The 13,602-nt window shown below is 45.8% G+C and overlaps 1 protein-coding gene across 2 annotated transcripts in view; it reads left to right on the top strand.

The window, feature by feature from the left end:
- UPF3B (UPF3B regulator of nonsense mediated mRNA decay) overlaps window positions 1–13,602 on the top strand; it is a 183,662-nt gene that overhangs the window by 132,377 nt on the left and 37,683 nt on the right. For both annotated transcript variants that reach the window (XM_086918550.1, XM_086918547.1), the window contains exons 8-9: window positions 8,174–8,340; window positions 9,715–10,051. In XM_086918550.1, coding sequence (XP_086774676.1) covers window positions 8,174–8,340; window positions 9,715–10,051 — 504 coding nt within the window. The remainder of the gene's footprint in view (window positions 1–8,173; window positions 8,341–9,714; window positions 10,052–13,602) is intronic.

The raw sequence follows: 13,602 nt of genomic DNA on the forward strand, positions 1-13,602 counted from the left end.
TGATTGATGGCTGTGTGGACTTGCATTTTCATCATTGTAGTCAAGAGGAAACTACCTGCTTTCGTAGCCTTTTCAAACATGTTATGTTGGCGAACGGCATTCTGACCCTTTTTAATATAGTTGATTTTCTACCCTACCACCTGTAGTGGCAGGGTCTTCTAATCTGGAGCTTGATAGGTGATGCTATTCTTCTGTACTGTCAATCAGTGTGTACTAGGGAGAGCCAATGCTGCGAGGCATGCAGTAGTGGAGTATGGCTTTGAAACCCCGCCCACTCTCTGCCCATATTTTTAATTGGCTTTTGTCATTGCCCTTTGTTAACGCTGGCTTCCGAGTCGTTATTATCCTGGTTAGTCTGCTTTAGTACCGCCTTATCTGCCTTTGTAAGCTCCCAAGGCAACTCAATCAATCAATCAATCAAGGCATTTATAGAGCACCCTACTCACCCGGAGGGTCTCAAGGCGCTTGGGGGGGGGGGGGGGGAGGGGGGCGCTACTGCTCGAACAGCCAGGTCTTGAGCTTCTTCCTGAAGGAGAGGTGGTCTTGGGTCAGGCGAAGGTCGGGAGGGAGGGTGGTCCAGGTCTTGGCGGCCAGGTAGGAGAAGGACCTTCCTCCTGTTGTCGCTCTTCGGATGCGGGGGACGGCGGCGAGGGCGTGGTTGGTCGATCGGAGGTGGCGTTTGGGAGCGTAGAAGTTGAGGCGGTTGTTGAGGTAGCTCGGGCCTTGGCCGTGTAGGGCTTTGTGTGCGTGGGTGAGGAGACGGAAGGTGATTCTCTTGTTGACGGGGAGCCAGTGCAGGTCTCTCAGATGTCCGGAGATGTGGCTGCGTCGGGGGATGTCGAGGATGAGTCTGGCTGAGGCGTTCTGGATCCGCTGGAGTCTCTTCTGGAGCTTGGCGGTGGTTCCAGCGTAGAGGGCGTTGCCGTAGTCCAGTCGGCTGGTGACGAGGGCCTGGGTGACAGTCTTCCTGGTCTCGGTGGGGATCCACTGGAAGATCTTCCGTAGCATGCGCAGGATGTTGAAACAGGACGCGGAGACGGCCTTGACTTGTCTGGTCATGGAGAGGGAGGAGTCCAGGATGAAGCCCAGGTTGTGTGTGTGGTCTGTCGGTTTGGGTGCGGTGCCCAGGGCGGGGGGCCACCAGGAGTCGTCCCAGGCGGAGGGCGAGGAGCCCAGGATGAGGACTTCCGTCTTGTCTGAGTTCAGTTTCAGACGGCTGGTCGTCATCCACTCGGCTACGTCTTTCATCCCTTCGTGGAGGTTGGTACTGGCGGCGGCGGGGTCGTTGGTCAGGGAGAGGATCAGCTGGGTGTCGGCGTAGGAGATGATGTTGAGGTTGTGTTGGCGTACGATGGCCGCAAGGGGGCTCATGTAGACGTTGAAGAGGGTGGGGCTGAGTGAGGAGCCCTGAGGAACGCCGCAGATGACTTCCGTGGCTGCAGATCAGATCGGTGGTAGGCGTACTCTCTGTGTCCGTCCAGCGAGGAAGGAGATGATCCACTCCAGGGCCTTTTCCTGGATTCCCATGTTGCTGAGGCGCTGCACTAGGGTGCGGTGGCAGACAGTGTCGAACGCCGCGGAGAGGTCTAGGAGGATGAGGGCCGCTGTTTCACCGTTGTCCAGCAGGGCTCGGATGTCAGCGGTGGCAGCGATGAGGGCGGTCTCGGTGCTGTGGTTGGCTCGGAAGCCAGACTGTGAGGGGTCGAGGGATCCATTCGTCTCGAGGAAGGCGGCCAGCTGCTTGTTGACCGTCTTCTCGATGACTTTGGCTGGGAACGGGAGGAGCGAGATGGGGCGGTAATTCTTGAGTTCGGTGGGGTCCGCTGTTGGTTTCTTTAGTAGAGCGCTGAGTTCGGCGTGCTTCCAGCTCTCAGGGAAGGTGGCGTGTCGAAGGAGGTGTTGATGACGTCCCGCAGGTGGGGTGCGATGACAGCGTCGGCCTTGTTGAAGATGTGGTGAGGGCAGGGGTCGGTCGGAGATCCGGAGTGGATAGAGTTCATCGTGCAGATGGTGTCTTCTGTGTTGATCTGGGTCCAGGCGCTGAGGGTGGTGGTAGGGGGTGTTGGTGCGGTCGTGGGGAGCGTTGTTTGTGGGCTGAAGCTGTTGTGTATGTCAGCGATCTTGTTGTGGAAGTAGGAGGCGAGGGAGTTGCAGAGGTCTTGCGACGGGGTGATGTCGTTGATTCCGGCGTTGGGGTTGGAGAGCTCTTTCACGATGTTGAAGAGTTCCTTGCAGTTGTGTGCGTTGTTGTCCAGCCGGTCCTTGAATGCTGTTTTCTTGGTGGCGCGGATCAGTTGATGGTGCTTCCAGGTGGCGAGCTTGAGGGTGGTCATGTTGTCCGGTGTTGGCTCCCTTCTCCAGGCTTTCTCAAGGGCTCGGCAGTTCTTCTTGGAGCTCTTGAGTTCGTCGGTGAACCATGGGGCCTTCTTGCTGCCGGGTCTGCTAGGCGGGGTCCTCAGTGGGGCGAGGTCGTCTGCGCAGTTGCTGATCCACTTCGTGAGGTTGTCGGCGGCCTGGCTGGGGTTCGCTGAGCTGGCGGGAGGGTGCTGGCTCAGGGAAGAGGCGAGCTGGTCTGCTGTGATCTTGTTCCAGTTTCTTCGAGCAACCTGTTGCTGGTGGTGGTGGATTGTGGATCTTCTGAAGGTGAAGTGGACGCAGCTGTGGTCCGTCCAGTGGAGTCCGGTGGCGTGGCTGAAGATGATGTCCTTGCTGGATGAGAAGACAGCGTCGAGTGTGTGTCCGGCGAGGTGGGTGGGGGTGGTCACCAGCTGCTTGAGTCCGAGGATGGCGAGGTTGTCAAGCAGGGTGGTGGTGTTGCGGTCGTTGTTGTTCTCCAGGTGGAAGTTGATGTCCCCTAGGAGGATGAAGTCAGCGGAGGGGAGGGCGTGCGGGCTGATGAAGTCGGCGATGTCTTCGCTGAATTGTGTGCGTGGTCCCGGGGGTCGGTAGATGAGGGTGCCTCTGAGGGTGGTTTTGGGGTCCGTGTGGATCTGGAAGTGCAGGTGTTCGGCGGTTGTCAGGGTGTCGTCGGTGTTGGTCGCGATGCGGATGGTGTCTCTGTAGATGATGGCGATGCCTCCTCCAGTCTGGTTGCCGCGGTCTCTTCGGGTGATCTTGTAGCCCTCTGGGATGGCGATGTCGGGCGCTGAGGAGTCGTTCATCCAGGTTTCCGTGAGGAAGGCGACGTCAGGAGCTGTGGTGTCGAGGAGGTTCCAGAGTTCGATGGCGTGTCTGTGGACGGAGCGAGTGTTGAGTAGGATGCACTTGAGGTGGTTGCTGCTGATGTTAGGCTTGGCAGGGGCTGGTGCGGGGCAGGTCCGGATGCAGTTTAACTTGCAGGCGTGGCAGCTGAAGGGTCCGTGGGTTCGTCTCGGGGTGGCTCGGTAGCATCCCGGGATTCGGCCGATGTTGAGGGTGGCGGCGTCGTACGTCCGGCGGGTGGGCTGGGGTCTGCGGGGGCCAGGGGTCCTGGCACTGGGCGCGGTCCAGGCGCAGACGGGCTTTCCTTTGATGCCTCTTCGGCGATAAATCGGTGCTCCCGCTGCGCACGTCCGCTGCGCGGTCGCTCTGGGGACGTCATAAAAAGGGAGCTGGTCGGGAGGGTCTGCGGGGGGGCGGGAGCCAATCGGCTGGCGGGGCTAGGGCAGCGGGAAAATCTCGCGCGGCCCTCGGGTGGCGGGAGGCTGGTGTGCTCGATGGTCCTCGGAGGCTGGGGCTGAGCAGGAAGGCACAGGAGCGTGGGGGTGACCAGGCCAGGAGGCGCAGTGGTCACTCCCTGGCTCTGGTCGGGCTCCCCTTAATAAGGGAGCCGGTCGGGAGGGTCTGCGGGGGGGCGGGAGCGGGAGCCAATCGGCTGGCGGGGGGGCGGGGCTAGGGCGGCGGGAAAATCTGGCGCGGCCTCGGCGGCCCTCGGGTGGCTGGGGTGGCGGGAGGCTGGTGTGCTCGACGGTCCTCGGAGGCTGGGGCTGAGCAGGAAGGCACAGGAGCGTGGGGGTGACCAGGCCAGGAGGCGCAGTGGTCAACTGGCCCTTTTACTTCTGTTGCGACACGGTATGTCTTATTTAGTCTGTTAACACTCTTTTCTTTAATGGAATTCTCCTACTGGTTTCATTGGTCCTGAATTTCTTTTCTCCATTATATGTCTTGGCTGGTAAGTCTCAGAACGGACAGTGCAGAACTGGCAGAGAGTTGCCTTCTTGACATCTTGTCAGAGGTCATATAAACAAAAAAGGGTCTTTTAATAGAGAAGCCCACTCCTACCCTCTGCCAACAAACACGAGTTAGCAACATCGAAGCCACAATGTGCTGCATCTGGGTTCTGATCTTTTTAAGGCACTACATTGGAAGTCTCTTGTGATTTTTATTGTTTGACTCTGGTCGTGTATCAGCACGGCACCTTCTTCATGTGGACACGTGCTTCATGCTTTGTCCAGATTGCAATAAAAAACAAGCATTTGCAATGCAATAGGTCGCGCTTTTGCAAGAGTTTAAGCTATTGGCATTGTAAATGACTGCCTTCTATTTATGTTTTAAAAGTCAACACATAAATAAAAGGAATTGTCTTTACAATGCCAATAGCTCAAACTCTTGTAAATGGGAAACCTATTGCATTGCAAATGCTTGCTTAATAGGTCAAACTGTATTCATACAGTCTCACCACCGAGGAGGGCAGGTGAGTTTGCGTCTGTCTTTCACTGTATATTGCAAACTGGTAGCCATACAGCCAAAATGTTGTCGCTCTGCTTAGTGATGTGACCTGGAAGTTTCCAACTGCAATTGTTTCCCATCTTCTCCAGACACCTCTATGCCAGGTTAGACTTCTCCATTGTTTGCAGTGACGTGCTGTGGTCGTTCTGGGCACTATTAGTTGCTGGTAAATCAATTTCTGGGTGCAGAGATCTCTTCCAATCATCCTAGGCAGACACCCAATATAGTGGTAGCTCTGAACCGATCTATCGGAAAGCTCATTGTGTCTTTAATGGAGACTAGATGCCCCAACTTTGCTCTGCCCCCTTTTCCAGTGTGTAGTAAGGAGTGGACTTACTGATCGTATGCACAGTTACAAACCTATTGTCTGAAATATATTATGCAATATGTTTTGCGTTGGGCACCACCATGGCACTGAAAACTATGACAACTCTCTAAGGTGTATACACATTACTCCACAAAATATCCAATTTGTTTCTTGTGATCACCCCACTTCGATCTTTTCTCCACTTCCACATATATTTCCAATCCTCTAACTAAAGAGGTGCATTAAGAAATTTGTATACATTTGGGACCCAATAATTTGTTCTCTGGTAGGTTGTCAGTAGTTCTCTCCTTGTGTTACTAACCTTGTGGCTGGGTCTGGTGGCTCAGTGAACTAGTGCTTTCACTGCGTGGTACAGCGTTTCTTCTCGTGGTCACCGGTTCAAATCCATGAATGTTCACCTTTCATCCTTGCAAAACCGTTAAAATTATTACCAATGGGTTGGGTAACAATAACCATCTGTTATTCAGTGCCAATAGTGTATTGTATTGGAACATTTATATAGCTGGTTAACCCTATGTGAGGTGCTGAAGCCCTTCTCTGCACAATTAGTATACTGTTTTGTTTTTGGTATAAGGGTGTTTTTCTTTGTTTTGATCCAATGTGAGAAGTGTGTCCATATCGTACATGATATCCACTGAGGTGTGGACATCTGTTTACTGGACACAGCACCTATCAATGCTGGTCAAGTCTGAGATTTGTTTATGGTCCCAAGCAGGCGTAGGTCAGTCGGGAAGCTAATCAAAGTTCAGCCAGAGTGGACTATATTCCAACATCCCCTGTATGATTGTAATTGTAAAATGTCAGAAAGCCTTCATAGTATGAAGTTAGTCGGGAACTGCATTGGTGTACTGTTAAGAGTCCTTCCTAGAGCTTATCAGTATCTTGCTGATCTCTTCGGTCGTACTGTGCTATCAAGTTGGTAATAAGTGGCTGGTTGCTATGAACTGGTGAGGGTACACAATGACAGATATGATCAGTAGCTATTCTAACTTAGGTTTTGAGCAACTTATTATGCACCCTGTCTTGAATTATAATTGGTTAGTTAGGATCAAAACTGGATAGGTATCCGGGACCGTGTAATCTAGTCTTTAAATAGGCAGTTTACATATTTGTACTGTGTTAATGCACTGTGGGATTGGCACAAAAGTTTAGAGACTTCATCTCACCAGTCGGGGCATGGTTTTCAAGTGATGAGCCCAGTGGGTAGGCAGAACCCAGGAGTGGTAATGTCTTAGAGCTTTCCCTTGTGAAGATATTGGGTGCTTATTCTGTGTTCTGGAGGTGGAGTGGCAGAATTTCAGACCGTACCGGGTCCAATTGCCTTAATCTGACATTCTAAGATTCTTTTACCCGTCGGGTGGAATGTGTTCTTTACAAATGTGTGTTATTTTATGTTACTCTCTGGTTCTTATCCTCCCCTCCTTGGGCTCTATTGCGAAAATTGGAATATAGGCACATTGACTTAAATGGTAAAAAAAATGCAGGTGATGAACATAGAAGAATTGTTGGTACACATTGAGAAACCCATTTCATTCCCATATAGGAGGGCTGAACATGAACGTTCTGTGAGTTTATTATGAACTTTATTGGCCAATGCGTAGTTGGATTGCTTTGCCATCAGGGGTTATATTTATATGTTTCCTGTGGACTGTAAATGCATATTATTGAATTACTAGGAATGCAGGTTAATAGGCACCTGAAAAAGATGGCAAAAACAAAATAATATGGTACTATGCAATATAGATTTGTTAAAGTTGATGGATTTCAGGTTTCACTAAACTTATACTATAAAGACTACTAATTGTATTGGTTGACTGATGCTGCGCATTGCAGATTGAAATATCCCACTACACTTATTAACCTCCTGGGGTTCAATAAGCCTGAGTTGGCAAAACCTCCTGGGAATATCACCTGCTTAAATAGAATGGGTGTTGCTTGAGTTTGAAAACCCTTAAAAAACTGTAGACCAGTGGTGTTTGGCAAAACAGGAACAGTTTGTTTAATTCAACTTTAAGGCCGGGAGAACAGTTACAGGCACAGGGTCTGAGGACTGTCTCGGGTTATGTTTTGTTGGCATCCTTCTTACATACAAAATTTAGGAAGTTGTTAAAGTTTCTGGCCTACCATATATGATGAGAAATGTTGGGTACTGCATTTGGAGTCATAAATGAATCATCTAATGGTTGCCACAGTTGAGTCTCTACCTCGCATGGACACTATGTGGTCCGTGGCAAACGTGTCCAGATGTCTGGCTTGGGGAGTACGTGATCACTGCGTGTGCTAGGCCCTGATTGACTGTGTGTTCCTAACTCATGTTGCATCTGACTTTTATGGTGTCTTTAGGAACACGTGTACCCACTCCAGCCTTGTGCGCTTTGTGGGCAATTTGTGGGCAATATCCTTGAGCCTTTGTAATGTCGCTGCTCCAATTTGTGCGATTGATCAAGATTTTTCTGCCTCAGCGTTAGCTTGCTAGCTACGCACCCTCCTATCTCTAACCCACCAGCCTGCAATCATATTTGCGAGTCAAGGTTTATGTAGAGTTCACAACGGGTGAATTTATTAATAAGGATGAGATCATTTTTGTCGTCAAATACATCCAATTCACCTTGACCAATTTGGGTTAAAATTACACAATGGATAGTAAAATAGTGATCATTTAAAAATTTTGTAATTTAAGACAATTCTGTTTTCCTCGTGATTGAATATCCTATTAGTTCTGCCTTTTAGTAAGGACTTTACGTTGTTTTGAGTGTATTTCAGTAATACATTCCCATGTGACTTGCAAACAAGGTATAGAGATTTGAGTACTTTGTCTATGTTGACTTTGTAGCATGTGATACATGATTGTAATACATCACAATAAACGTGGATTCCTCACTTTGAGCAAGGCTATTTTGGCCAAAACATGTCGGGGTTGTACAGAGGAATAAACTGCTTGAAAACATGGCAGCATGAGTGCATGGTTTTTTTTAACGAAGAGAAGGAGTTTGAATAGTAAGAGGGTTGCTTGATTCCACATAGTGCAGCACTGGACCTGAGGAGCTCTGTGGGTAAGCTGTCTTTGAAGGTTTGGATGTTTATTTTAAATTAGAAATGTTTGTCAAAGAGTCTGAATACCGTTTATTTTCTTAACAGCTTTTGAAGAAGCCTGAAAAAGATGATGAAAGGTTTGATTCCGAAAAAAAGTTCAAATCCAAAAGATTAGAAAAAGATTTTTTTAAAGATGAAAAGAGTACAAGTGGGCAAAGCAATACGACAGCCAAACGATCTGATTCGGAAAATAAGGATGATAGAATGAAAAAGTAAGTATTTATGTTACATTATGGTAAGTACATTTGTATGGCACATATTCACCATTTATATGGTCTCCCAAACCAGTTTTGTACCCCTGGCGCGTTGACTGGTTCTGGAATTCTTGTTGACCCAAGTCTAAGTTGTTAGTTGATATTCTACTTCTCTATGTTTCATATTTGTTAGGGGTGAGTAAAATTGGATAGTGTCTGGCTCAAAACCATTATTATCTGTGTGGGGCTTCATGTGCATGGATTTGTAGGAAGGGCGTTGCTGTTAGTTTTATTCTTCTGAGTTGTAAGTTGCCCATTGCTTGGCTTCAGATAGTTATCTTTTGAAGCTATTTGTGCCCCTTAATGTCATTTTGTGGGTAGCTGATTTCAGTTAACTTCTTCGAGGTGGTTGATGTATAGATTGGAGAAAGACTATAGCTATGCCAATAAAGAAAGTACCAGTTGAGTTGGTACATGTGTAGCCAACTACATGGTGTGGAGCCATGTTCTGCTCGTCATTATGCTTGGTGTTTAATGCGTATCAATGGTGTAAGACCAGGTAGAAGTATCGCCGTGTTCTGGATTTCATAACCAGTGTGCATATTTACACTATTGTTGTGACTCGAGCAAGACCATGTCTTCACTGTAATTGTGTTTAAACTCTTGTATGGCCCGTGTTATGTGTTTTTATAACTTTATCAGATTGGTTGCTTAAAACCTTGCTTTAACTTCCTGTGGTCCTAATGACAACCCTGCCAATGCTGCCAAAATGTTGACACTGACCATAGTAACGGTTTTAGTATTACATCTGTTTATTGACATTGTAAAAGGTTTTAGACAAATTATTGGAAATACTTATCTTTTAGCTTTTTAAAACCCATCACTTTTTTCGGGCCTTGTTTTTCTGGCATCTTGCTTTTGAAACTATATTGGGTATACATAATCTTTTTGCGCCACTTGCAACTCAAGCTATTTTTGTATGAATCACAAATCTACATTATTGAGCAAAATTGCCCATGCAAAAACGAAATCCTGGGTCGACATTTTAGCCTTTTTCTTTCTCAAACATGTCAACCTCACGTTTGAGACCTGTTGCATCCTCAGAGACTACTGATGTGACACATTTGTTACAGGAGTATCGTTCTTTTCGTTTTAGGTTTGTTCTTAGTGAGGCACAGGATGTCCGGAGTATTTAAGAGGGAGAGCAATAAGAATAAACTTATTTTATTTGTAAATGTTAGTGGGGGAGTTGTGGTTTTTTCCCCCCTGTGGGGTTCCCCCATCTGAAACGTTAACGAGAATAACATTTAGTTCCCAATCGAAGTAGACTTCTGCTATTTTTGTCTGTTTAGTGAAAATGATTTCTGCTAAAATTCTTGTGTGTGTTTGCAGATCAGAAGATGAGTGTTCAAAAGACTACAGGGAAAAAGATTTTGAAAGGGAAAGAGAATGGGATCGTGAAAGACGACTCAGAGAAAAAGATAAACTGAGACGACAAGAAGACTGTCGGAAACCAAGAGACCGTTATGAGAAAGAAAGATGTTTCAGGAGAAGAGATGATGACGTGCGAAGAAGAGATGATGATCTAAGAAGGGAAAAAGACCCACCGAGAGAAAAGGGGAAGAAACCAGAGCACATAGACTTTATAAGCAGCAATGATAAAACTGACAGAGCCACAAAAGAGGAGAAGAAAGAAGATCTTGGGAAAAGAGATCGCATCCGAAACAAGGTGCAGTTTTATTTAAAACTAGACATGGCACATAGTGTATTCAGGCCATACACTGTTTCTTTCGTTGGGGATGCATGCTATGCTTTACCACATCTATCTTTGACAGCTCATGTCAGAAGCTGTATTTTTCAGAAAATTGTCATTGCTAATTTGCTAACACAGTGTGCAGCATAGCACAAGTTAGTGCCTTAATTATTTTCATAATTTTCAGCCATTATTCTATGAGGCTCTGATCTCTGCAATGGGCATAGTGCTTCAGTCATAAAGATTACGATGAACACCCATGTCCTTGTGCAGTAGGTACCACCACACCCACTCCTCTGTAGCTTAACCTTCCATCCCATTCCTTGTTGTTTTTAGAAATACAATGAGTGATTGCATCGACCTTTGTAGTTTGTTTCTTATACATTTTAAACTATATATTCAGGCTAAGCATTGGAAAGGAAAATGTGTTTTTTCCCTTGTGTTTTTGCTGTGAATTAATACTTGTCAGTACTACTCTCAGTTGGTTGTTGTCCCTTGAATATTTTGTAGAAGGCACTGAAAACCGTACCATATTTTTACCAAACTCAGCCTCCCATCAGTGCTCATATTTTTATGCAGGGCATTGATGCCCCTCTGTCTGTGTCCCCTGCTTTAGTCAATTCAGATTGACTGATCAACATGGTTCTTTTCTTTTGTTTAGTAGAGGAGTCTAATTGAACTACCGTACATGGACTTCAGAAGCTTGCCAGCTAGCTGCTTTGTTTCATCATGCTTTGAAGTCTTCATAATATGGATAATCCAAGTACCACATTTGCACTTCTGCGAAAAGGGAGAAATTGATCCCTAGTTGGCTGTGATGTGAACTCATCAGGCCAAACATGTCTTTATCAGCAGTTCTCATGAGCTTGGTATACCATGTTAAAATACTTTTGACATTGACATTCTTTGGAATGAACTAAAAAAGCAGTCCAACAATCTCCGTCCAAAACATTCCAAATATTGCCAAAATGGTCTGGACTTCTTCCTGTCTAGCTAACATTTACTTTAAACATTTGCGTCATTCAGATGTACTATCTACCTCTACTCGATATGGGGATATAGGAGTCCACTCACTCCACCTTTTATTTAAAATGTACCTGACCAGAAAATCAGATAAAAATGAATTATTTCCTGTCAGGAACTTCAGCATGGACGTTTTGATAACGTTTGCTGAAGTTGTATATAAACAAATGAACCTAGTGAGTTTATAATTGACTGCATTGAAAACCATTTTCAAGGTTTTAATTGGTTAGTAGTTTGGCAAAGAAATCATAGTTTGAAGCTTGATATGCCTTGCACATGCTTTCATCACAAGGTGGACCTCTGTAAATATGATTTTTCGCGAAGGGTGTCCATTTTGCTAAGTATGTCCATTTTGCAAAACGGTTTTCCTAACCTTCTACAGTCCCTCCATAATTGCGAAATATCCTTGGGACGCATGTTTTCAAAACCTCTTAAGTATGTTCATTTAGGTTAGAACTCTTTTTGAGGGATTATTTTTGTCATTCTGTATGACCATGGATAATTTTGATTTCCTCGTGGTTCTAAGTTCTAGTTCCCAGTTCACAAAACTTCAAAGTCTGAGAACTGCTTCTGAAAAGTTATTTTGTTTGAAGCAACAAAAGTTTTGTGGAATTTGTGGGTAGCTGTGACTTGACATAGATGCCTGGTTGTATTGACCTTCTTAGGATATTACTCACCTGGAAGTAGGTCAAATCTACAACTCTGTTAATGTATGTAATAGGTATGTTTCCAATGTGCAACTTTTTTTTTCCTTTTTACAGAGGAATGATATTTTATGCCTTTTCTTTTAAATCCATTTCACTAACGTCTATTTTCCCATAAGTTACTCTGGAGTGAATATTTTCTGAAATCACATACTGTGCTTTATTCTTCCATCTATTGGTTGGGTCCAGAAAATCTCTTTTTACCCACCCAGCCTTTTTTTTTAGGCATTGTTGGTCACTTTTTGGTGCATATCCTTATGTCATTAGATGTGCCCTAGAACACCCTGTGCATGATCACCATCTCAGTTTTTATGTTTTTGAATCCTGGCAAGTTGATAAAAACATGGGAAAAAATGCTGCATCGTTGACCTAAACTATGAAAATACAGATAGAAAACAATTATAAAGAAGGAACCATCAAGGGCAAAAGAAACTCAGAAGGACGTAGGTGTACCGTTTTGTTGCGAGGTTGAATATTCGGCCGGTAGCCTAAAATCATTGAGGAAATTGGAGAATACTCCCTTTCTCTTCCAGGGGAATATTCATCAAAGTCCTAAGCAGTGAATTATCCCCGGGCACGTGCGGGATCCCGGACTCAAAATATATATATGTGTGTGTGTGTGTGTGTGTGTGTGTGTGTGTGTGTGTGTATATATAAATATATATCACCATGCCCTCAGGCGAGACTGCACATGAGCGGCACCGCAATCCAGCGGGTAGAAGACACATCAATCAGTATGCCGGTGTCAGCTCTGTCATTCTTCGCCTGACTTGTTTCTGAGCCGTTTGCTCGTCATTAGAGGTCGACTGTCCTTGGCGCTCAACACTCCCACTATTAATAGAAAAAAACTCGAATGAGTGTGAACGCTGCATTGTGGGATTTATAGTAAGTATTGGTTCCCTGGATGGGGGCGCCACAGCTGAAAAATAATAATTACCGTTCAGGGCTTTATATTTTGTGTGTGCAGCCTCGCCAGAGGGCATGGTGTGTATATATATATATATATATATATATATATATATATTCCCATACAACTAGCCTACATATGTATGCATACATATATGTAAACATGCAGCCACAACAACAATCCAAAAACTGGGCAAACCGCCAAGATTACATCAGTTTTACTTGTATGACAATAAGTCTCACAAGAATTCTTGTAATAGAGACCATATACTGAAATGGTTTCATACAAGAATCCTTTATTTTCCAAAACAAAGTAAAACATGTAATTGCAGGCAGTTTGACCCATAGGCTGCGTAAGAATAACTGTCTTAGTACATAAAAGAAAACTGGCACCTTGCCTTTACGGCTTCCAAGATTCTAAGCACTTTGCCTTTAAGAACTCCAGGGAACCCTCTGCTCCCAGCATGCCCCACAGGTGACGGTTAGGTCAGTTCTTTTTTCCAGCTCCTTCTGTGGGCATCCTGGAGCTTGAGCTCAACAGTTTTCTGACTTTTCTGTCTGGATTTGGTATTTTCTTGGTTTGTTGCTGTTCCTTCTGTGCTGGTAGGCATTTATCATCATTTTCGGACAGAACTTCTCATCTTTTCTCGTCAGAATGCCGGCTCTTTTCTGCAAATGTCCATCCTGTGGAAAGATGATGGCCATCTCAGATACAAATTCTGTATGTATGTTATCATTGTAAGAAGTTTTCTGCGAGGACTCTTCGTGATAGAGAGAGGATTCGCCTTCAAGCTGTGCTTGAGAGAGGAACAGCCCGGTTGGAAAGTGGCCTTGCGAGTCAAGAGCCCTCCTCTCATCAGGAACATCGACGCCAGCATCATTCTGCATCCTCAA

This window comes from Lissotriton vulgaris, chromosome 4_1, assembly GCF_964263255.1.
Source record: "Lissotriton vulgaris chromosome 4_1, aLisVul1.2, whole genome shotgun sequence".
In the NCBI taxonomy this organism is placed as follows: domain Eukaryota; kingdom Metazoa; phylum Chordata; class Amphibia; order Caudata; family Salamandridae; genus Lissotriton; species Lissotriton vulgaris.